Raw genomic sequence first — 24,494 nt, forward strand, 5'->3', positions numbered from 1 at the left:
CTAAATGTTAACGTGCAACTTATGCAGCATATTTTTTCTATATTTTTAGGTTATTTTCTAAACAGGAAATCGAGAAAATTCGAAATGTCAAATTTAGAGACATTTATTTGAGCGTAAAACACCATATATTAGATAATGCATTTTCACATATGGATGTAAAGAAATTTCATTCCGACGATACACCAAAAGTTGTTGACAGAGTTCATTTACTAATTGCCTTTGTACTTATATTTATTATAGCAAACACTTTGGGTAAGTGTCTACAATTTTTGCATTTTTATATATTTTATGTACCTGTTGATATAAAAATGGTGACTTTTAAAATAAAGGACAAAGGGGTAATAAACTATCCGAAATAACAGTGAACCCATGTCATCGCGATATCGAATGTTTACCTATCGCAATTTGTAAATTCGTTTTAAATTGACACACTATTTTTCCAACTCATTTTATTCTATTTAAAAAGAACATATAACGGAATCATAATAATAATTAGAGGTTACAAACCGTCAAACATTATTTTATAATGCAAATAATATACGTTTGTTGAGTTGTTAAAGAGAGAAAACAGTTTTGTAAATAAAATACCATTTGGTTTCTCTCGTTGTCTCAAAAACGAGTTTGTTTATATAAATAAATAATATAAAAGTATATAAAATGAAAGATGTTAAATCCATACATACTTTACTATGGAAATTACTTACTAAATCGTAAATTTGGCTAATACTCATTCCATCATTGGACCCAACTGATGGTTATGCACACGACCTATAAGAATCGTACTGTTCTTGATTCTTGACTTCCATTCTTAATGCTTTTTCGTTCTTCTTAATTCTTATTAAATCTTGACTTTCGTAGCTATGTCTTAATTCATGTTCTTTAACTAATTCGTCTCTTAACATTTTACTGTTTCACGTATTGATTCTGTAATTCTTTAATTCTTTGACAACTTGTTCTGTTGTTCCTCTTAATTCTTCCTAATGCTGTCTAATCCCATAATATTGTTAGTACTGTAACTCTCTTTAATTATTTTGCAAATTCAAAGTAATTCTCCTTCTCGATGAAGGCTCGAAGGCTGATCCAAGAAACCCTTTTCATCTCCCGATTCCTTCGGAATTTCGGGGAAGGAGAGACTCTTCCAACCAGGAACTTACGCCAGGAGAACACATGCATTATGGACCCTTAAGGAATGCTCGAAGATTCTACGATTTCGGGCGTTCTTGAAGTTTATGGTTATAGCCACCATATGGGGTCCTTTACCAGGTCTAACTTCTGACATGCTTCACCTATCTCCGGTATCTGCAGCCCCATTATCCGTAACACTTGACAACGATCGGATGAGAGATATTTTTTTTCTTGCACCAAGCCTTTCTTATCTTGGCCTAGCTTCAACAGACATTCGATAAAATGTCATATTTATTTTATATTGTCTCAAGGCATAATACTCGTTCCATGTCTCAAAAATTACAAAACGTTAAATGGTCTAATGAACTGAAGCACCAAATTACACAAAATTAAAAACATTATAATTTTTGTAAACTTAATTTTTTTTTTAATATAAATAAGTGTAATTAAGTCACGTCATCTAAATTACTTCTACCACATTATCTCCGAGTTTTAGTTCATTCTGGTTGTGACATAAAAAATTCTAATCTGAATAAAATAATGGTTATAGAAATGTGTTTTATTATATTTGTATTAAAATCTTTTCCACAACACCTATAAGGTAGAGTTCTAGGCATGTTTTTTATGTAGTGGTATTCCTTGGAAGCCAAACCCGCGTCATTAAGAACTCTGTATCCAAATAATAGAATTTACTTTTATTAGGGAGCATATTTACTTTTTTATATTTAATAACTTAGAGTCGAAACTTACGTGGTCAATATGCTAAATTGAAGCAGTGTTTATTGACCAATATTAGCCAATACCGAAACTATATTTCCGAGTTAATATTACTCTAATATAAAACAAAATTCTTATGTTTAATCATCCTTCTTATCACACATTTCAGTCTATATACGTAAACGTACTCTCTGGCTCTTTCTAGTACAAAATACAGTGTTAGTCACTCCGATATATCATCTGTTATACTTAGTTTTCTTGCCTCTGTCAGAATTATTGCTGTCTCCGCCAGCAACCCCCTGTTATAACCATCCCAGATTCTCTTGGTCTCTCATTCGTTCGTCCTTGGTTCTCAATCACAACTCTGACATGGCATTTCCATTTACTCTCCCGTTTCTTTACATCTCATCCTGTCCATGTCCTTGACAATAACCATATCTCACAACACAACGTTAGGATTGATTTATACTTTGCTTTCCACAGATCCATTTTTGTTTTACTTAATAGTCAACCTTTGTTACTGAAATTTTATGGAAAGATGTCAATTCATTATTTTAGTCGATTCTGGCATTTATTATCATTTTGTTCAGCATCATATTCTTCTAGTGTCATATTCTATATATTTAAGATCTTTTGTCGGTCATCTGGTCTACCATTTAGTGTTAATATATAATTCGCGGAATCTCCTACGAATATTTTATTTATCTACTATTAAAACAATCTCTTGTGATTATTGCTATGCATTAGACAAAATTAGACAAAATCGTTGTTATTACAATAAAATCATTATTTATAATTAAAATAGGTTCAAAAATATATAACAAAAAACGAAGCATAAGTAAAAATTCAATTATATGATATATATATTATCCAATTAAATATATTTCCAGTTCAAGTCATATTAATATGCTATTTTTCATAATCGTTAGTTATAAGAATTGTGGTACAGCGATATAGAATATACTCTGCCCCTTAAGGTGTTTTGGAAATATTACATTAATAGTTCCATATAATATCATTTTGTTTCAAATTGGTTTGCCACAAAGCTACAAATGACGATTATAAATGAATAATTGTACACTAGATACTAGTGGTATGTTGTAAGTAGAAGAGTAAAATATCAATGCTCAGAGTCCAGAAATGCTATTCTCTCTTCAACTATAACAAAAATTATTAAAAGTAAATTAAAGATTTATCTCTTTTTTATAGCACCAAATTGGCTTTAATCGCGTCTATAATAAACATAGAGTTTGAGAACATTCACATAGCGAACAATAGAGTACCTCTACGAAATCTACTATTGTCCCTATGATCCTAAAATTTGACACCAAGAACTATTAATTCCCTACGAACATAATAAAAAAATTAATACGATTTGGAAAATCGCACATGATTTAAACTGTCTTACTATTATTTCTAACAATATATAGATTACTAGATACAAACTGTTTGTTTCTTAAATAGTGTTGGTGTTTCCAAGAATTATTTGGAAGTATAAAAATAAGACGACTAATAACATTAACGGAAACATATCTCTCTGTGAAACTGTAACGACCCACGGAGGAAAATTAAATCGCTCATTCTCAGGTAAGTCCAATTATGATTGCTTTATTTATAATTATTACAAACATTAGTGATCAGTATATTCTGCCCTAATTAATATGTTCAATAAGTTAGGGGTAATATAAAATACGACTTATTTACCTCTTAATTTGATATGTATTTTATTGATGGAAAATATTTTTTTTTATTCTGTTAAGATCCTTAATCATGAATTTTTACCCAGTAGAAGAACCTATTATATTACTTTATTAGACTGCCTTAGTAAAAGAAGGAGAACGAACACAATTAATCGATATGCAAAAATTGCTATAAATTAAATAAATATGCAGAAACTTAAACTATAAAGATAAGCTAAAAAGAGAAGGAAAGGTATAGATGGCAATTTGAGATATATTGTATATGTGTATGATTGGCAAAATTGCTGGCAAAATAGGATGTTTTATCAAACATTTCGAATATTGACCGGTAGTGTAGTAGTTCGAATTTTCTTTCATGAACAGTAAATGTTTAAATGTACGATCAAACAAACAGCCTCTTGTTAGGCAATAAATCAAACCTGCTAAAGAAAACAATCTTTCTATAAATCCCGATGAGCACAAAATTTATTATTTATTATAACAAATATTGTATAAACAATTTTTTATATTTGTATGGGGTTCATAGCTTTCATTTTTAATATCTGTGGTTCACGCTCTGTGCAAAAACAATACAAACAAAACAAACAAGTGGCCATTTTCTGCATTAGTATCGCTATTCAAGTTACCTCCATGTTTTTTTTAATATGCCTCAAAACCATGAATTTCTAGATTTTAAATTATTTGTCTCTGATCTCTTGTAAAGCTTTCTGGTAACCAACGCATTTTGCAACTAAGGTAGTAGTAGCATAACGCCAATATGGACCCATCTATTTCAGGTGAGTTTTCAATTTTTATCAAACCTTCTTTCTTACGCTTTCCTTTAATTATAATGCAATATTAGTAAATTTTCTCAAATTACAATACTACAGCTGATCTAACCTTGTTCTTACAGACATTATAATAGATGGACATAATTATTGCCGTGAATGTAATATAAAGCTATAGCAATTGGTTTCAATAATTCACCTCGAAGTGGCCGAGGTAGTTTTGGTTTAACCCAATTAATCAAATAAGTCAGTTGATTCTGATTCACATCCTATAAGTTGCATTATAGTCATAGAATTCCACTTTGTAGGAGTAGATCCAAGACAGTGATTCAGTTCATCGCCGCCTTGGTCCATCATAGACGTACAAGTGTAATGAATTTGAACATCCATCATGACATTTGAGCTAATAAACTTAATTAATACACAAAAGTTTTTTGAAATGTATTTTGAAGGTATAAGCAATTGAAATATCAAGCGTATCGGAAAATCATTGCCGGTTTTTCTAATAGATATCGCTAGGCTTATATATGCAATATTATAATTGGGCACATATGTCATTTTACTCTTCTGGCATCAAGCTGTGTATGTTTTATTTTGCAAAAGTAACACTGACATAGATTTAACATCTTCGAAAATGTCAAGTTTCGTGACCAAAAACGTGGACATGCGGCACGCATTACTATTCTTATTTAACCAAAAGAAAAAACCGCTGAAAGCCGTCGCTTGCTGGTAGGAACTTACGATGAGCATATTTTAATCTTAAAAACATGTGAGGCCTGGTTTCGATAATTCAAAAGTGGTGATTTCGACGTGCAAGCAAAAAATGCTCTGGTAGATCAAAAAAGTTCGGAGATGTGAAAGTGCAAGGGTAATTATATGAGTACCGAACGCAAACTCAGGAAAAATTATCAAAAACGTTACATGTGGTCCAAGAAACAATTAAATACCGATTGGGCGTAATGGGGAAAATCCAAAACATGGGAAGATGGGTGCCACATCAATTAAATGACATCAATGATATGATGCCTCAAAGGTATGATCTCGTATACACAATAAATCATGGTTATCATGACTCCAAGACCAAATCATTTTGGTCGCAAGACATCGTTTTTGGTGGCCAGAGTAGCGTAGTGTTGTACGAACTGTTGAAACCTGGTCAAACAGTTAACAGTGATCGCAACCGATAACAAATAATCAATTTGAATCATCTATTAATCCAAATATGTTCAGAATAGGTCCGATGGCATGATAAAGTGATTTTAGAACACGATATCGCGCCGTCTCATAAAGCAAAACCGGTCAAGGAAGAGTTGGAAGTTGTCTCATTTCCGTAAAAATATAAAAGATGAAATTCTCGCCAATTTAAGTCAAATTCCTATTAATAGTTTATTATTTCGTTTCAGCTAGAGAATACGGCGGTAAAAATCGTGAAGCACGGAAAGTACTAGTAACATTGAAAACTGAGGAGCAAAAAATTGTGCTGAATTCATTTTCCGGAGACATTATTCGAATTATTGATTGCAACATGAATTTGAAAATATCCATGCAAGTCTATATTGTCAATGACAGACCAATTATGGTTATAAAGTTTCCCAACAACTATGATCTGGTAATTATCCGAAAAAGTTCTACTCCCTCATATAGTAACAATTTGTTTTTCTTTTAGGTATTAATTTTTGAATCCAACTTTTTGCGACAAAAATTCCTCAACGCATTCGACAATTTTAAAATTAAAAATAGGCATTTAGAGAAGGATCTCATCAGGAATTTTACTTGGAGGGCAGCGAAACGTGTTATTGTATCTAAGGAACATCGACAAGAGGGTCTGGAAATGTTTTTTCGAGTTGCTATCGCACAGGCTTTCAAGATTGAACATTCAAAAAAGGAAATGTCATACGTGGGCACTGATTTGGCCACTAAAATCATGAATATGAAATTGACTAAATATGAGTTTGCCGATGCCTTGAATATGAATTTAAATAGTCACTTTGTAACTAGAATGTTCGCTTTAGTTGACAGGGATAAAAAGGGTTTCGTATCTTTTCGAGAGTTTATTGACCTTATTATACTCTTTGCAGATGTTAATAAAGAGAAAAAAGCGAAACTATTATTTGACATGTACGATATAGATAGGACAGGATCGTTATCTATCAAGGAATTCTCACACATGATGAAGTAAGCTCTAGTACTTAATAAATTTGCGTAAACAATCTTATCAATTTCAGATCTTTTTTGGAAAATACCGTTCAACAAAATAAAAGAAACATCAACCAAATAATAAGTTGTATATTGGAGTCGGTTAGAATGCATAATGATGAAATTACGTTTGAAGTATTCATAATTATATTAGGAGATTATATAGAATATCTGGATGACGCTAAATTGGGACTTAACATAGGAATAGCTGGCAACGAACCATTGAACTTGCCATATTTCTTGTTCGCTAAAAGGACATTAGAATCAATGTAAGTTATAATTATTCCCAATAGTTTTACTTATTCATATATACTAATTTGATCTTCTTTTAATTGAGAAACGTATTTATTTAAAAAATATTACCGATTTAAAAATTAATATTGATTAAAAAAATTACGCTTTTGGTTCAAGGTATTAGATGTTGCCATATATTTTGCAACTGTAAATATCAATGTAAAAAATTGTTAAATTTGATGCTTTTCACACTCTACATAAAATAACAATATCGCTTTTAGTATCATTAATTTATTTAATGATTACTAGCGCTAAACAGGTGGTAAATAGGCTCTAAACATAACTAAATAAGGTGTGAAAGCGTGTTTTAGAAGCTTATGGTGATGTTTCCCCATCATATTCTAATTTTCGACTTTGACTAGAGTTATTTAAAAGCATTAGCTCTGATTTTCATATCCGAATGACAAAGAAAGGCTTGAAGAGCCAAACCAGCTCGAAGACAAACAAACAACAATATTTACTGAAGGAAAAGTTAGCTCAATCTCTCAAAAAACTTTCTGGTAGCTTGGAATCAATTATGGTGAACCATTTATTTAAGAACCTTTCTATACGATAGTTAATAATCAAAATGAGGTAACCTGGCTGCCCAATGAATTGATTAGAGGTTTGATGGCTTAGCATACATAAAAAATTTCGGCTGTATATTGTGAGTAATCATAAAAACTGCATTTACTATAATCCTAAGAGCAAATATCGTATAGTCCTTTCAGCAAATAAATCAATGCCCGTCATTAAAATGTATGACGTTACAACGTCGCAATGGTAAAGATCGAATTTAAATTTTGGTTTATTTTGACTCCGACATAACAAAATACTAATGTAAATAAAATAATGAAACCAACAAAAAATTACAATGAATAACTTTATAAAATATAATTTATTTTAACATTATAGTAAAATAATTAAACAGCCACAATAGTTTGTAGGTAATAGTTGTTTTAATATATTTACATTAAGCCCTTTTCCATACCACAAATGGGTTAGTTTTAGGTGAGTTTTTTATGCAGTGGTATCCCCTAGAGGCCTAATTTACAACTGAATATCGAAGAGATGTATTTTAGTTTTATTAAGAACATATTTACTTTTCACGTTTAGTTCTTATTTCCTTAGTTCTTATGTTTCCTTCATTCAAGTCATTTTAATATCATCGTATTTCTTCTTTGTTACTTTTATTACTGGTTGTGTAAATTCTGTTTCATAAATGTGATAAAATTTTATATTACAATTACATTATCTCTAATTAACATAATTAGTGCATTAGTCATATATGCAAAAGAGAACTAATTCTCTCCTCAGAAATTTTAACCTAATGTTCATATATATTTTGAACAATTACAAACATATCTATGCACAAAAATCTTTCAGTCTCTACAACAATTTTCTACACATCTGTAGTTGTTTCTACTCTTATCACCCTGTGATTCAGGGTACACAAAAATAATATTTTATTCAGTCACTGTCACTTTCTTATCAGAATCACTGTTCAAGTTAATTACCAAATTATTAATTTTTAGTCCATCAAACACGTACTCAACATTCCACTATTTGTGAACTTGTACTTATGCCTGTCTAATTGAGTTTATACAAACCGAAAGTGTGATTGTAGAGAATACTTCTTTCTACAGATTGTCTTTTATCAAACTTATTTATAAAAGAAGTAAGTTACATAAAACACACACTGTTAATATATATTTACAGAGTCTCCAAGCATTAACTCATCTTCAGCAGTAAATCCGTACCTGCTTCCAACATGAACAATAATATAAATGCAATGAATTATTAAAAAATATTATAACTAACAAAACCTAGTACAATGTTATTCTAACCTTTAACTTTTTCCATCAACTGTTGTTGCACTCTTTATTAGCGTTTTGCCGAGAGTGGCCCAATGTTCCACTTTGAATAATTAATAAATATTCCTCGCTTTTGTTATATACTTTTATAAACGGTGTTGCGACGCAAATTTATTATTAATAGTTGAGACAGTCATGTAAAATTTAAGTTACGTTAATTGCAGAATTCTTTCGGTTCTATTGTTAGAGGATCTAATTTATTAGACCTTTTAACTGAAGTTAATAATATTTATGGCATGGGAAAAAAATTATAACCTGATACAAAACATAAAGTCGCATTATATTGAACTTCTGGTGAAATTAGACAGACAAAAAGATACCAAGTAAAGAGAACATATGTGTTCAACAAAGAGGATTCCAATCGGCCCGTTGTCGAGTGTTTCGGATAACGAGGGTTGAAGTACCGAGGATTAAGGCGAAATTTGTCAGAAGTGAGACCTGGTAGAGGACCCCCTTATTGCGTCTATAACCATAAATATTAAGGAGACCCGAAATCGTGGAATTTGCGGGACTTCCTTGAATCCGAAACACATATGTTTTATCAGCGTGAGAAGTTTTTAGCTGGAAGAGTCTTTCACATCCCGATATTCCCAGCCAATTGGGGCACAGAAAAGGATTTCTTGGACCACCCTGTCCACCACTACCAAGAACCTGAGCGAGGAGCTTCAGCGATAAAATACTGTGCATTAACAGCAAGAAAATAGAATCTATATCGACAATAAAGAATTTACAGCGGCAATAAAGAAATTGCATCGACAGTGAGGTAAAAAATTTATTGAAAAGAAATACGTATTGAACCGACATTGCAGAAAGTATTGAATTAATTGAATAATTATTGTATTGTAGCACTGAAGAAAAACATTGAAATATCCTGTTAATATTAGCCAAACTAGACTTTCGTTATTAGTAATAATACCTTAAAGTCCGCTCCTCATGGGTTATCCTTATACCATTTAAATCGTATTTTTCCTAGCAGTGTATGTAGGGATTACTTACTTCATTCAAAGAGCTGCATATCCCCAAATTTTCTATAGATAATTTCCTGACTAACAGTTGTCCCTAAATTAATTATGTTAAACTATGCTTCAAAGACACTATTCACTATTTTTTATATATTTCACAAATTTCATTTCGAATAGAGTAACATGAGTGGGAACAGCAAATTGGTTATTCCTTGGTCTTTTAAAGAACCTTCTGGATCTCAACATTCCATCTAAACTTCCGTTCGAAGAGAATAGAGAAATAGGTGGATTGATCCGACCACGCAATGAGGGTCTTCTCGATTTTATTTCTCGATTTTTTTCTCGGTCTTCGATTTCTTATGAAAGAAAATGTCTGGGGTTTCTGACGGTTCGTTTGTATACTCCGAAAATCTAACCACTGGACTATTAATTTGAACTGCTTCTGAACTTTACCCTGGATATTCATTGCTCCTCTCGAAGAAGCGAGGTAAGCCTTATCGTCTGCATAAAATGCTGTATCAGCTTTGGGTGAAATCAAAAAGGTGAAATCGAAATATCAGCATTCTGAAACGATCGTCCTAACAAAAATAACTTAACAAGTGCCGTTACATCCCCAGGTGAACTTAACCGGATGCATTTCGCCACTAAGCCTTCAATCCAAACATTGTCAAAGGCTTTCAGAGCGTTGGAAAGTTCAGCGAGCTGTTTGTGTGGGAACTTGTTAAGTTGGGCTATCGAGATATTATCGATACACGGGGCTTTCTTGTTTGGAATCTTGCTGATCATTTGTGACACTAATTTCGGAGTAACTAGGTGACTTAGTAAAAAATAAATAAATATAATAACTCTAATAAATCTAACAAAGCAGCTAGGAGGCACTTGAGAATGAACGGAGTTGACCTCGTAGCAATGCTGACGATGATTAATAACAGAGGGTGGCATTTCATCTCGGCTTCATGGATTTTGACATGGAGCTCAATTTCTAGCGATCAGTGATTGTGAAAGTCCCTGTTTCCGCTGACTTCAGGAAGGATGACATTTTACGTCTTACCCGCAAGACATCTAGAGAGATACCAGAGATAGATAGAAAGATAGCACAGATACACAGAAACAGAAAGATATAACTTTTGGTCGGCTAGAAATATCCGCTTATATCAAGAATACCACAAATGCGAACTAATTTTATTTTAAAATTAGGCGTGTTCAGTTTCCGGTATACCTTCCATTCGCAATGGCAACTAATAAATCACAAGGCAGTCATTACGAGTGTGTGGAATAATCCCTGAATTGACGTGTTTTTTCGCAGTCAGTTGTACGTTTCCTGTTCAAAATCCGGTAAACCATCGACGCTATTTGTTTTCTCACTAAATTAATAAACCACAAATATTGTGCACTATAGCATTAGAATAGATTTAATATTTGAAATTGTGTCTTTAACATATCATTAAATGATAACTATAAACAGATTTATTTGTATCATTATTTTTATCAGGTACGCTAAAATACATATAAGTAAAGTATATTTTCTCATATATTTTGCATATGCAACGCTACCTCTAGTGTATCACATGATAAAAATAAAATACATAGGTGAACTTGGCTCCAATTACTGCTTAATGATAAAAAAATTAATACAGCTAATAACGTAACACAACTACTTAATTCTAAATCGCAACGAAGTTTCCCGGGTCAGCTAGTAAATTAATAAATAAAAAAGAAGCAATGAATGTCTAACAAAACAATACATTTTTCCATAAAATGCTTTATCCGTGGATTTTAAATAAAATAAACTATATTATATTTTCTATTTGCAGGATTGAAGAAAATACCCAAAATATCATCCAAGAAATAGAAATTCAGAAGGAGAACTATTCGACTAAAAGAAAGAGATTTGTATTATTGCAAAATATTCAGATTAATGCAGCACTCGTTTTTTGCATGATTATCTTAACTATATTAGTTTTATTTATTTTTATTTTAAAGCTTCAAAATAACTCCTCGAATATGTATCAAACAAATATGTTGAACGTAGTATGCGTAAGTTCTGCTGAGTCTTTGTTATTTATTTACTCCATTTTGTTAATTACGCTATGTCGAAATGTGTGGTCGGCTCTCGACAATGTAAATGGAAGAAGATATTTTCCATCAAATTTCTTGCATATTCTTCACGGGTATTTTTTTATACTCTCATTATGTTTTAACTGTAAGTCGAGTCATTTCTTTAATCACAATTTAATCAGATCTATTTTTAGTCTTGCACATAATTACAGCTTTAATTATGCTGTTCACGGATGATGGTATATCTAGTTACCTAAAACTTAACAACAACTTGATACTGTAAGTATTAAATATTTATATATAACCTAATTTAATTTTAATAATTTAATAATATTACTTTAGCAGTTTACTTTTTAATTACATTTTATTTTGTTTAAACATTGTTTTTTCACATAAAGTAGTTTTTTAAAATTAATAATATTATTGGAAATACAAATTAGTTCGCAAACGGATTTCTTTCAGATGAAAATAAATATTCAAATTAACCAATATATTTTCTATCACTAATGTAAAATAAAAACAATAAACAAATATATATCAGCCAATTTTCCATTGCGCAATGCAAATGAACTAATAGCTTACCTAATGAGAATATCCAATAATAAGGGCCACTTGGAAAAAGTGTTGAAAAAGAAAAAAAATTCGTTGTCATGTTGCCATTGCTGATAGTACACTTCATAGTGTTTCTGAATAATAGAAGAATTGTTGTTTCTCTTAATACTCAACTTGAACTCATAAATTTATATTAAAAATTAATAATATGATAGCGATAATTAATATATTGATGTATCTATTATAGAGAAGATGTCATGTTCTGGTCAAATTTCCTTTTCTGCCTCTTCATGTACTTTAAAGTCTGCATCTTCAACCTTATATTCTTGTTATAACCATTCACAATAAGCCCAATTTTGTTAATCTTATCATACTACTGCATCCTTCTACAAGATATTTCTATAAACAGTACATGTAACCCGATGTAAGTAGATCCGATAACTTCCTCCGGTAATTGCCTAGAACTCTAAAAAGTCGTACAATACCGAAATTTTACATCAGATAATTTTAACACATTATTATGTATTAATAATATTTTGTATTTCTCTAATTCTTAATAATCTAGTAACAAATATTATTTATCGTATCATCCTATCCTGTATAGCATTATTAAACATATTCAAAGAGACATCATTGTTCAAGAACGCGATATCTAATATTATCTAATTCTACCAATAACATTAAATATATTTCATTTTGGCAAAAAAGTATTGGTTAAAGGTAATTTCAATTTTACATTTTCTGATGCATGTGCAACATCATCAGTGTCTTTTGTTTTACAGCCAAAGGCGACATAAATCAGTAATACTAAAGCCTTAATAATATATAAACAATTAGGATCATATTTTTCTGCTGAAACCAGCTACACTCGAGATGCACAAATTCTAACTGAGGAACCATTGTAGACCGAGCAGTGCTATTCAATATTTACTTATTATCTATTTTTATATTATACTTGTAGGACTAATTGTAATCCTAGGACGTAAAATAAAAATCATATCTAACAAAGCCATATAAAACAATTTGACGTCTAAAATAAATAAATACAAATAAATGAGATCTAAATAAATGATATGACAACTACTAAATTAAAAAAACAAATAAAGCAATTTTAAGCGTCAGAGATGTTTATGTCGTGGTAGTTGGATGACAGTTCTGAAAACAATAAAAACATACCTGAGTAACCAATTTTCAATGACAAGGGTGAAGTTATAAATATACATTAAATATAACGATGATTAGACATTATCATTATATATATATATATATATATATATATATATATATATATATATATATATATAACGGTACTGACAGTTATTTATTGATAGCTAAAAGTACGAGTAATTAATTTTGCTAGCATATCATAGTATTGATAATGGATACCATTGATAATCTCAATAACAACGGTAGTAATAGTGTTGATGGAAGGTCAAGATGGCTGACAACAATCTTAATCTATAGTAGTCAGTAACATAAAGGACAATCATAACAGGCAATAACGATAGCTGATATCAATAAACAAACCACGCTAGGATGAATTGACAATAATACATGGCGTACCAGGTTATGTCCTAACATTAGTAATAATGAACATGCAATGCGATCAAGGGAAGCAAACGTAAAAAAAAGAAAAGATCCTGCTACTAAGATTAGTAGGTCCCGCTAGGAAAAGAAAATCTCAAATCAAGCTTAAAGAAATAAATAAGCTATACTCTTGCTACTGAACACTCACTTCTCGAACTCCAGCTATGATGAAGTTGCAATGCGCACAAGGGAAAAAGCCATAGGCCACACGCTAGATACGCTGCCACCAAGAGTCAGCAGAAACTACTTAATTTACACAAAACTAAAAGTTCCTAAATCCTAAAATCCGAATTATCAAACGGAATTCTAAGTAACATAGATATTCGGAGCGATTTATGATATCCTTTGATGGTACATGACTTTGTCTCTGTTTTAAAAAACAATATATCAAAAAAATATAAACAAATAAAACTCGCTTTTACATACTTTATAATAATAAAATAGATTTTGGACCTTAGCAACCCTTCAATAGTGGCATTCCTTTCTAGTCCCAATGCAAGTAATTGGGATAAGTAATACAAGAGAAAAGCGGTATATATGGCTAAAATGAAAAAGCCGAATGGACCAAACTGCAGGAGCTTTTATTTCTTTAAGTTTTAGTGTGGCAAAAGTGACGAAATTTGATGAATAATATTTAAGAAAATTAAGTCCTGCGTCAATTTTGGAAGCGTACTATTTAAAAGGTAGATATTCTACACTAACGCTTGCTACACTACACTTATTTCATCTTAGTCTTTAAATTGAACTTAGAAGTAATATAGAAAAAAATATAATATAGATACAAGATCGCAAATACACTAAGGTAATAAAAACACTTTGAATCGACTTTACAATGTTGTCTCTACATTTTCACACGTTCTAAAGTACAAAAATAAGTTCCTAATGATGTTTAATGCAACAGCACCAGCTGACAGTCGTTATAACTAGAACTAGAACCAATCTTAACACACACATGGAAGATCTGAGTTAAGGACATCTATTAACGTTATGAATCGGTTTCGAATGTTCGGGTTTAAAACTTGACACGAATTTGTTAATTTGTGTAATATGAAGTAATTTGTTTTAGATATGAGCCTCAATATAACTGGTATCTAATTTTCGATCTGACTATAATAACAGGCATCTTGTTGACCGCTTTAAGCTTTATCCCTTATATGTTCATAAAGCTAAAAGACGTATACAAAAATGGCTTACAATTAAATTTGACTAGATTTCCAGATAAATATTTAATTATCGCTATAACAGCGTTGATCTTCCACGGTTCACAAAGGAAACTACAGGTACGCATTGGTAAAGTAATTTGTATTATTTTCACTTTCTCAGAGAGTCGTTTGTTTCATTTAGGAACCCCAGTTCTTCAATTACATGTCAGGTCCTTTAATATTCTATTTCATCGATATTTTCATAATGTTAAATAGAAAGAAAATTGATATTCCAATTTTGAAAGTGGAGATATACCCTTCTGGTAAGTATTACATTTTTGTTTTCATATTTCTATGAACTAAATACTAGTGAAACTAAAAAGCACCCAATAAATATAAGTATTGATTTATGTATGGATGAAAACACATTTTTACTTCACTTAAACCATTTAGTTTCAAGAAAAATACTGACAAAACTACAAGACTAACAATACTGCAGATATTTGTTGGGCATTTTAATCTAACCAGTTCACTTCCCACATTTGTAGTATAAAGATGTATATTACGTATTATTACGATAATTGTAGCTATGGTTTAAAAATACATCACAAATGTAATTATCGTTATTTCGATCATGGTTACGTGTTCAAAGCTGAGTAATAATAATAAGGTAAATTATAGATAAGGAATTAGATAAGGGAATAGGCAACCCAAATCTCACAAAATATTTGTATTACCATACCATTTAAATTATTAGAAGTACACCATACTACGGAGTGCAACACCATTAAAGCAGCTCTAATAATCTGAACAAGACCATGAAGTTATATATGTATAGTCTATTCAAAGGTTTTTTTAGTAATCACAGCACAAGGAAACACAAAACATTTTGTCGAAAATATTTTCGATCGTAAAACGCACAGCAAAACATTCAATTGCCAACTACAAATAAATTACTACCACCCAGTCCCTCAGGCGAATGCTAACCTTAGCATACAACTAAACTAAAATATGTTTTTAATAAAATTAATATTATAAATAAATATGAGTTAAAATTCTTCTTTATTTACTTATAGTACTTCAATTTATCATAAGTTTAAAATCATACGTGTCACAAAAAAATCCGTTTAATTTTTCGTCTGTTAAGTGTATTCAGTAGGTACAATTTGACAAAAAAGCCATTTTATTTAATGTTATAGAACAAAAACAATTTAAAACACAGTATAATTAAGACAAAATGCAAAATAAGTACGTAATATCTACCTCTTAAAGAAAAAGACAAACCTCTGGAGGAAAAAACTTCTTCATCCAAATTTTAACAGTTGAGCAACCTTTACAACTGCAAACTTCTGCTGATATTCCAGTATAGTATGTTAAAATATATTTTAGTAACTTACAAATGTCCAAATATTCAATAGTTCGTGACTAGGAATACTTTCAACCACTTTATTCTGCCTTTGGTGACCGTACACACTAGTTTAATGCGTTCTTACGCTATGAGAACAGAAAGTCTACACCATATCTCGACTGGAATAGATACCAGGAAGTGTAGAGCAAAATCATGCCTTATTCTGTCGTCTCAATCGATCGATCCAGTAGCAGTATTTTCAAAAAATATTAATCTTCATTGTCTATGTAACAATAGAACTAAATTTTTAGTTACTAGAGAAAAGCTAGATAGAATGACTTACCTAAGATGTTTTAAAATTCAAGTAGACACAAAACAAAAAATAGATCTAACCAAAAATTTTCAGGAGAGATAACAATGGAGAACCTCAAAGATGATACCATGCAGATTTCCACATAGAATAGCACAAAAATCTGCAAAAAGTAACAGTAAATAAGAACAGTAAAAAGCTACAGAAATTTTAACAAAATTATAAAAGAATCGGTCCATAATGAACAAAACCAAAACAATAAAATATGAATAGCACTATGAAAAGGAAGCAATAAATATCTAAAAAGGTGCCCACAGAATAAACTTATTGGCCATTAGGCAGGTTATTTTAAACCAGTAAAGGTAGCAAAAACATTAAACAAATATTTATAATGTATGAACTTATCATTACTTAGAAACAAATAATTAAAACTTATTGCACAAGCACGTAACATTTACCTTTTGAAGAACAATACCTGTCTGTCTAGAACTTGTCTAGGAAGAAACCTCTCCATCCATTTTTTTAAGTACGATTTAGTTTAAATACTTGTTATTCTCAAATTATTATAGTAGAGCAAACTTTAGAACTGCAAAATTCTGCTTAAATTCGAGTAAAATATGTTAAAATACATTTTCGCAACTTACAAATGTCCAAATATACAACAGTTCGTGGCTAGAAACACTTTTAGCAACTTCATTCTAGCTGTTGGGGCGCCATTATAATTATTAGCATTTAAGAAAATTGTTTAGTTTTAAGTTCAGGGAAAATATAATGTCTTTTGTGTTTGTATAACTTAGAGATATAATTCATTAGAATATTTAACTGTTTTTTATAAGATTTGTAACAAATGGGAAGATAATTATAACTTGAGAAAATAAAATATCGTGTTGTATCGAATGTTTGGTTAGGCTAGGTAATTATGGGTACTATTGAAGGGAACCGCGAGACACGGCAACCATATGACTAACAAAAGACATATCACGTCGACTGCTTTGGATTATAGGAGTACAGGTACCAGTAGTAAACAATGGGTATAAGGTATTAGACCTGACGGAACATCCCTAATTCTCGCAATAACTATAAAACTCCAAAAATCCCGAGATCGTTAAATACCCGAACATTCTTAAGAGTTATTAGCGGATATTCCATCTGTATGAGAAAGTCTGGCTGATAGGTCTTCCCTGTCCCAACAATGTGAACAAATCAGGTTGCAGGAAAGAACTTCTTGAAACAGCTTTCTTAGCGACCACCAAGAACCCGTCTGCAATAAAAATACGATACGTCTACAGTGAAAAGCAAGATTATCCAGAAGATTCAACCAGAAAAGATAAAACAGAAATAAGAGAAAAAGAATAGTCAGAACAGAATTAGCCAGAATAACGGAATTAGACAGAATTAAGAACAAGAGAAAATACAGAACAGTCAAGAAATACCGAGAGTACGAACAGTCAAAAGTCGAGATTTGGTAGAAAATAGTCAAGAAGAGTCAAGTTGAATGTGTATTCATTCGTGTGAATAATCATCAGTTGGGTCAGATGACTGAATCTGTATTATGCCAAACCAAACACACGATTAGTAAGTCATTTCAATTCAATTCATAATTCTTTTCACAATTCCATTTTTATATTATTCCTTTAAATAAACAAACTCATCTTTGTGTATTAATTTACGCAGAGGAGAGAAAATAAATTTAATTTGTAATGTTATTGTCTCTCCTTAACAAACTATATTTTCTACGCCAAAAATACTGCTAATTTGTTTATTATTTAATCTAAATGAAGACTTATAAACTAAACTCCCACTGCTATTTAAGAAAAAGAAAAAGTGGTGAATATTTCCCACTTTTTAAAAATATTAATAATTGAAAACAAAAGTTCAAACCCTCTTTAATCAATAATTTTAATTATTTCAGATGTGGTTTGTATAACAATGCGACGACCAGAAAATTTTCAGTACACAATTGGACAAACCGTCCGCCTATCAATACCAATACTGGACCGAAGAGACTATCACGAATATTGGTTATCATCAGCCCCAAGTGAACCCAATTTACGGATTTACATACCTGTTGTAGACCGATGGTCACATAAAGTGTTTTCACTATTTGATGGTACCGAAACTAGACAAGGGATGGCACCAGTTCGCATTCGCTTGGAAGGACCCCTTGGTAATGGGATCGAATATTGGGAGCGATATGAAGTTACCATCTTCATTGCAGATGCTACCGGAATATCCCGATTTGCATCAGTTCTTAAAGATATAATTAATTGTCTTAACGTTAAGCCACAAATATGTTGCCAAAAGGTATAAATATTGAAATAATAATTAAAAATGTCTAACGTTAGTATCTTGAAAATATTACTGTTGAAAGAAAAATTAGCAGGAGATAAATGATTGCTTACTCTTAGTTCAGGAAAATATTAATTTAATTTTTAATACCCATTATGAACTCTATTAACACTCGTGTTAAAAAACTGCAAAGAGTATGATGTTAAGAGTACAAAAGGCGTTGCACTCTTCAGACTTCGAGTCTTTAATTATATATGTTCCATTTAATATTTTGGTACAATCGTTATTTATCACTCCTTTGTATCTGTCTATTGTCTATAAAATCTATCAGAAAATATCAATAAAGAAAAATCAATTTCCCCGGCACACCAACAATGTTGACTTTAACCTCATCATAGTGATCAGTCCATAGCTGATACGATAAGAAAGTGTCTCCTTTTCTACTTTTGCGCTGCGTTTGAATATAAAAAATCGATCTCGCCGTAGCAGCCCGTGAGAAATTCGTTCATTCTACAGACTTGCCTAAACCATTGTAATTTTGAATTGATAGTACTCTTGCTGGTACATCATCAGACAGTTTTATACCATATAATTCCAGGTCTACGAATATCTTTATGTAATATCGAGGACTGTGTAATTTCTTTTTTTAGATAACTAACAAATATCTAGATTAATTAAATTTAATTATAAACCAATCTCTTTGATTTTATGTCAAGTTGAGAGTATCTTGCGACTAACCAGTACAATTCTTTGACTGTGAGTCTAATCTACTGTATTTTTTGTATAACGTGGTGTTTCCAGCTTAACCTACCATCGAGATATTTTTCGAGGTATATAGCTGATTCTGCTTGATGAATCGCACATTCTTCAAGTTATATAATTAGGGTTTAATCATTTCGCCGCAACACAAAATTAATATGGACAGATTTGGAACTCTTAAGATGTACTCTCCATTATCTAGTCCCTTTTTAGATTTAGTTCACAACTAATTGCTGTTTTTCGACAGCCTTAGGCAGACCCATCTTGTGCCATGATAACTATGTCGTTGCTTATGAGACGTCCAGGCATATTGTAGGGAAGTATTTCATTTATTCGAATACTTTTTTAACAGCCGCTGTTACTCTGTGCACTTGGTCGATTGTCGAGTAGTAACTTCAAAATCTAAACTGGAAATCTGGTATTTCTATAAATGCTTTAATACGTTTTAACAGCAGTTTCCCATATTACTTTTATATCGCAAGTAGCAGCGAAATAGGCCTGTCAGATCTAACTTGTTTTGCCGGGTTGTCAAATTCGTTAAGCATAATTATTCGAGCAACCTTAAGACATTTCGGAACATAGTTCAGTATTAAACTAGCATTGAATACATAAGTCAACATGATTATTTTGTTGCAACTCTTTTAATAACCTATGTGAAATATCGTGAATTCCAGGAGCCTTTTTAGAATTAACGTTGTTGTCAATTTAGGTGGCAACTTCCATTGAAGAAGTTTTTTTAATTTGCTCTGGTATATTACACATTACTACCTATTATATATTACTACATATTACACACCTATTATAACTGACAGGTTGGGCGTTTGTGCATTGGGAAATATTATTATTTTTCTTTGGGGGTTCTACTTTTATTTAAAATCTATTAGGTGTTTTACATCATAAATCGTTTTATTTTTCTCATTTCTACGAAATTGTCATAAAACAGAGGGAAGGCATTAATAAGTTCTTCACCATTTAAGTTAATGGTTTCTTTTCACTATAGGTTTAACGGTCGCGATTTCATGTACGTGCCTCTGACAGTTCGCATTTAATGTCATCCCGACTTGTTGTTGATGGTAGTGCCCTAATAACTACTCTGTACCACTTATCGCTTTTGAATTAATAGCGTGGAGCTCGTATTTATTGAATGGATTATCTGTCGTCTCTTTATTATGTTTCATTTGAATCAGAAGTTTCTTTATATTTCGATAATCTATTTCATTTGTACAAGTAACGTTAATGTCACTATTTGATAGATCTTTGAACTATTCGTGGCTATTCTTCTCGGAAGGTGTCATCTCGGATGTCTTCTTCTTATCTTTTTACTTAACTTATTAGTTGCTTTTAGCGGATTGTTACCATTGATAAATGCAGTTTAATCCAATAACATTGTTGATAGATTATTGTAATCTATTTGCATTTATCTTAATGTTATTATTTGTTAGGAATAAAGCAATAAAACAACAGAGCAACAACAGCATTTTTGAAAATACTTGTATAAAAATTAACAATACCATTTTTACTTATTAACTTTATTAATCCAACTTACCTTCCAACCAACTTATCTTCTTTATTAATAACAATTTTCTAGTAACAAAATGATCATGACTGACAAAAACAAGCAATGAAAGTATACTTTGGCATATATACTATTGATTAGTTTATTTTTTGAGCAATTGTTCGTTATTGAATTATTATTTCTTCATTATTATAATTTATATAACTGTTACTAGCCGTTGCCGACTAACATACAATTTGCCGTTATAATAGGCCAAATTTAAGTATATATCTGGAAAAACTATCGGTCTTAAGTCTAATAATGTTTATATATTAACTCTGCTATTTCTATAAAATGTACCTTACTATACTACACTACACAAAATCAGATAGTTTTATTCTTTTGTGTCGTATTCTGGTGCTATCCAAGACTTGCAATACTTTGATATTAATATAAGAATGGAGTACCTCCTTATCTATCCTTGCGATTCTCTTGATTTTCAAAATGATAGTCGGCATCTGAGGATTTCGGTATAAGTCATCAATCCTACAGTATCCGGACCCACTTATTATGCTTCTTAGGTAATTGTTCTGGAAAACGTGTATAATGTTTACATTACTTTTCAGAGAATATCCCCATAAATGAATGCCGTTGTTTATATAAGTGTTAATATTTGTTTGTAACTTTTATATATTGAAAATTGATGGTGTTCTTGCAATTAACCATTTCATTTATTTGTATATCAGCTCCAACTATTTCCTTCCCTTTTTAGCATTTTATTTCTAGATTTGCATCAAGTGTTAGTTCTAAATACTCAGCATTGTGGCAATATGAAATTTATCACTTATTGGTCTGCACATACAAAGATTCACTAGCTTAATTTTTATAAATTTATATTTTTTGATCCAATAATCCATATAGGGTGAGTGTAATAGTCTGTCATCCTTTCTTTTTGCTTTCTTATAACATGTATTTTAAACATGTTCAAAATATTAAATACTTGCATAAACTCTAAAATTTAAAAATAGTTTATTGAGAGAAACTGATACAATATATATTACTTTTTTCTATTTTTTCGGATCTTTTCAGACTTCGGCATTTTGAAACCGTATACCAGCGAAACCATACTTTAATAAGTTATAATCTTCCACTATAACACTTCCACCATAATCTAACCATTATATTTCTGAAAGATTTTCCAACTGAGATTTTGATGGCAGATCCACTTTCCTCATGACCAATCACAATACGAAAATTTTTATTTTTTAACTGGCAAGTAATAAAATCCTGACGATGAAATGGCATTTTCAGTGAATTTGTATCGTACACCTTTTGGATATCTTCCATAACTCTGAACGTTTAAAAATGTCGTCAACTTTAAATTTCGTCAACTGCTGCTGCTAAGTTGATGAACATGGTTTTTGAGGGTTTAAACAGACTTATCTTCTTGAAATTCATCGTCTTCGACTTTGTTGGTCCCCCAAGTCATTCTTTATCGTTAACATCAAAATCACCACTTTTAAATCATTAAAACCAAAACCGACCACTAAGGCCTTGATGTTCTTAAGCTGTAAGAGAAGTGTCAAAATCATCGAAAATAACAGTTATTTACATTAATTCTTCACATTTTCATCAACAGATATGACCAATCAAAATGCACAAATTTTTCACCATTTTGAATGCGCGCCATGTTGGTTATGTGGCGTTTAGCTCATTTTCTCTTTATCCATCGTATTGTCTGGACGTCCAAATTTTATTATGGATAAGTCCACAAGAACGAACAGAAATATTTATTGAAAATAATCGTTGCATTATGGCCACTCAACGAAATTGCGTCAATGGTAGCGGGCTTTTGCCCCATGTTGTATTGTCTCATACTGACCTGTTATAATTTTCAGTTCACTTCTTGGATATTACCTCCTAGAGCAAGATTCGCAGTATCACCAGCAAATTTTATAGACGTAATATTTTTCATTTGTGGTATATCACATATGTAAAGTAGATAATGAGTTGACCCCAATACATTTACTTGAGGTACACCTGCTTTAATCTCTTTTATAATCTAATAAGCTTCCTCTTGTTTCACTCTAAAATATTCTTGCTATGATGTAAGGTTTTAGTAATTCACTGTCTTGCTTCAGTAACATTTTCTGTAATTTATGGAAGAGACCTTCATGCCAAAATATCATTCTTTATCTTCATAGACTTTTTCAATAACATCTTTTATTATGTGCCCCCGATCAATTGTTGATATTTGTAAAAAAATAAACGAATGTGTTGGTATTAGGTTTTTCTCTCTATAACCAGTTTTATTATGTTCAACAGAAATTCTTCAAATACCTTTACTATTACCGGTAGTTTAAGAGACGTCTATAGGTTTTTACTTCATTTAGCAATTTTTCAAATTTTGGAAGCGCCTTTTAATAGGTTCCAAACTAACTAAAATATATGTTTTAGGTTTACTTCATCTGGATGTCCGACACCCATAAACAGTTTGAATGGCTGGTCGATTTGATCTATGAGACAGAAAGCAATGATCCAAATGGATTCTTCAGTTGTCACATATTTGTAACAGGGCTTTATGAACAATTTGATTTGAGGACGCTACTGTCGTTCGTATTCGAAAAATATTATCGAAGAAGCTTCGGCAAATCCATATTTACGAATCTAAGAGCCTTAAGCCACTACAGTCATCCATATTTCCCTGAAATTTTCCAAACCGTAGGCGCAATGCATTCAAGTGTAAGTAATCCTAAAATTGAAAAATTCCGCTAATTATTGCTTTATTTTATAGGCGAAATTATTTGGAGTTTTTAGTTCCGGATCTAGTAATCTCGTGAACTCTATAAGCAGTGCTTGTAATAAAATAAATGAATGTAGTAGCAGAAAGTTCCAACACCATCCATATATAGTTTAGTGAATGTATATTAATATTTAAATTAATGTACAATATTCACTATGTGTTATAACTACTTTAAGTTAAATATAGTTTTAATGTTTAAATAAATGCTTGGTTCATCTATTTTTGTTTTTATAATACTAAGAAATGCAATATGTTCATTTTACGAGATTAAACCCAAAACACTAATTACGCGAAATTAATTTGATGGATGTTCAATTAGGCATAAAATATGTTATTCATAAAAAAATCAAAAATCTAATTCCTAGGAAATTGAAGCACAGAGGACGAAAAGGATAATTCTAACAAATACTACTGTTGAAGTCTAGGAGAGAAACACCACTTCTCTTCTTAGTGCAAATTGATACGCAAAGGATTTAGTTTGAAAAGCTTATTTATTAAAACCTTAACTTATATTACAATTCGAAACTTTAAATTAAT

At 31.1% G+C, this 24,494-nt stretch overlaps 1 protein-coding gene across 2 annotated transcripts in view; it reads left to right on the forward strand.

Moving 5' to 3' along the window:
- The window catches only part of LOC143200586 (dual oxidase 2), a 37,856-nt gene extending 13,682 nt beyond the window's left edge, over positions 1-24,174 (forward strand). Inside the window, exons 8-20 of one of the 2 annotated variants that reach the window (XM_076411056.1) lie at positions 50-252; positions 3,307-3,429; positions 5,713-5,918; positions 5,976-6,484; positions 6,535-6,774; positions 11,429-11,817; positions 11,867-11,951; positions 14,878-15,091; positions 15,156-15,276; positions 18,524-18,778; positions 18,830-18,915; positions 23,612-23,896; positions 23,949-24,174. In XM_076411056.1, coding sequence (XP_076267171.1) covers positions 50-252; positions 3,307-3,429; positions 5,713-5,918; positions 5,976-6,484; positions 6,535-6,774; positions 11,429-11,817; positions 11,867-11,951; positions 14,878-15,091; positions 15,156-15,276; positions 18,524-18,778; positions 18,830-18,915; positions 23,612-23,896; positions 23,949-24,071 — 2,839 coding nt within the window. In that variant the 3' untranslated portion in view covers positions 24,072-24,174. Of the gene's footprint in view, positions 1-49; positions 253-3,306; positions 3,430-5,712; positions 5,919-5,975; positions 6,485-6,534; positions 6,775-11,428; positions 11,818-11,866; positions 11,952-14,877; positions 15,092-15,155; positions 15,277-18,523; positions 18,916-23,611; positions 23,897-23,948 lie in introns of both variants that reach the window. The other variant, XM_076411055.1, reaches the window with a different exon arrangement.
- Positions 24,175-24,494: the final 320 nt, after the last annotated feature.

Source organism: Rhynchophorus ferrugineus, unplaced genomic scaffold (assembly GCF_030347505.1).
Source record: "Rhynchophorus ferrugineus isolate W39M unplaced genomic scaffold, kcgeb_rfMv2 rfM8, whole genome shotgun sequence".
NCBI lineage: Eukaryota > Metazoa > Arthropoda > Insecta > Coleoptera > Curculionidae > Rhynchophorus > Rhynchophorus ferrugineus.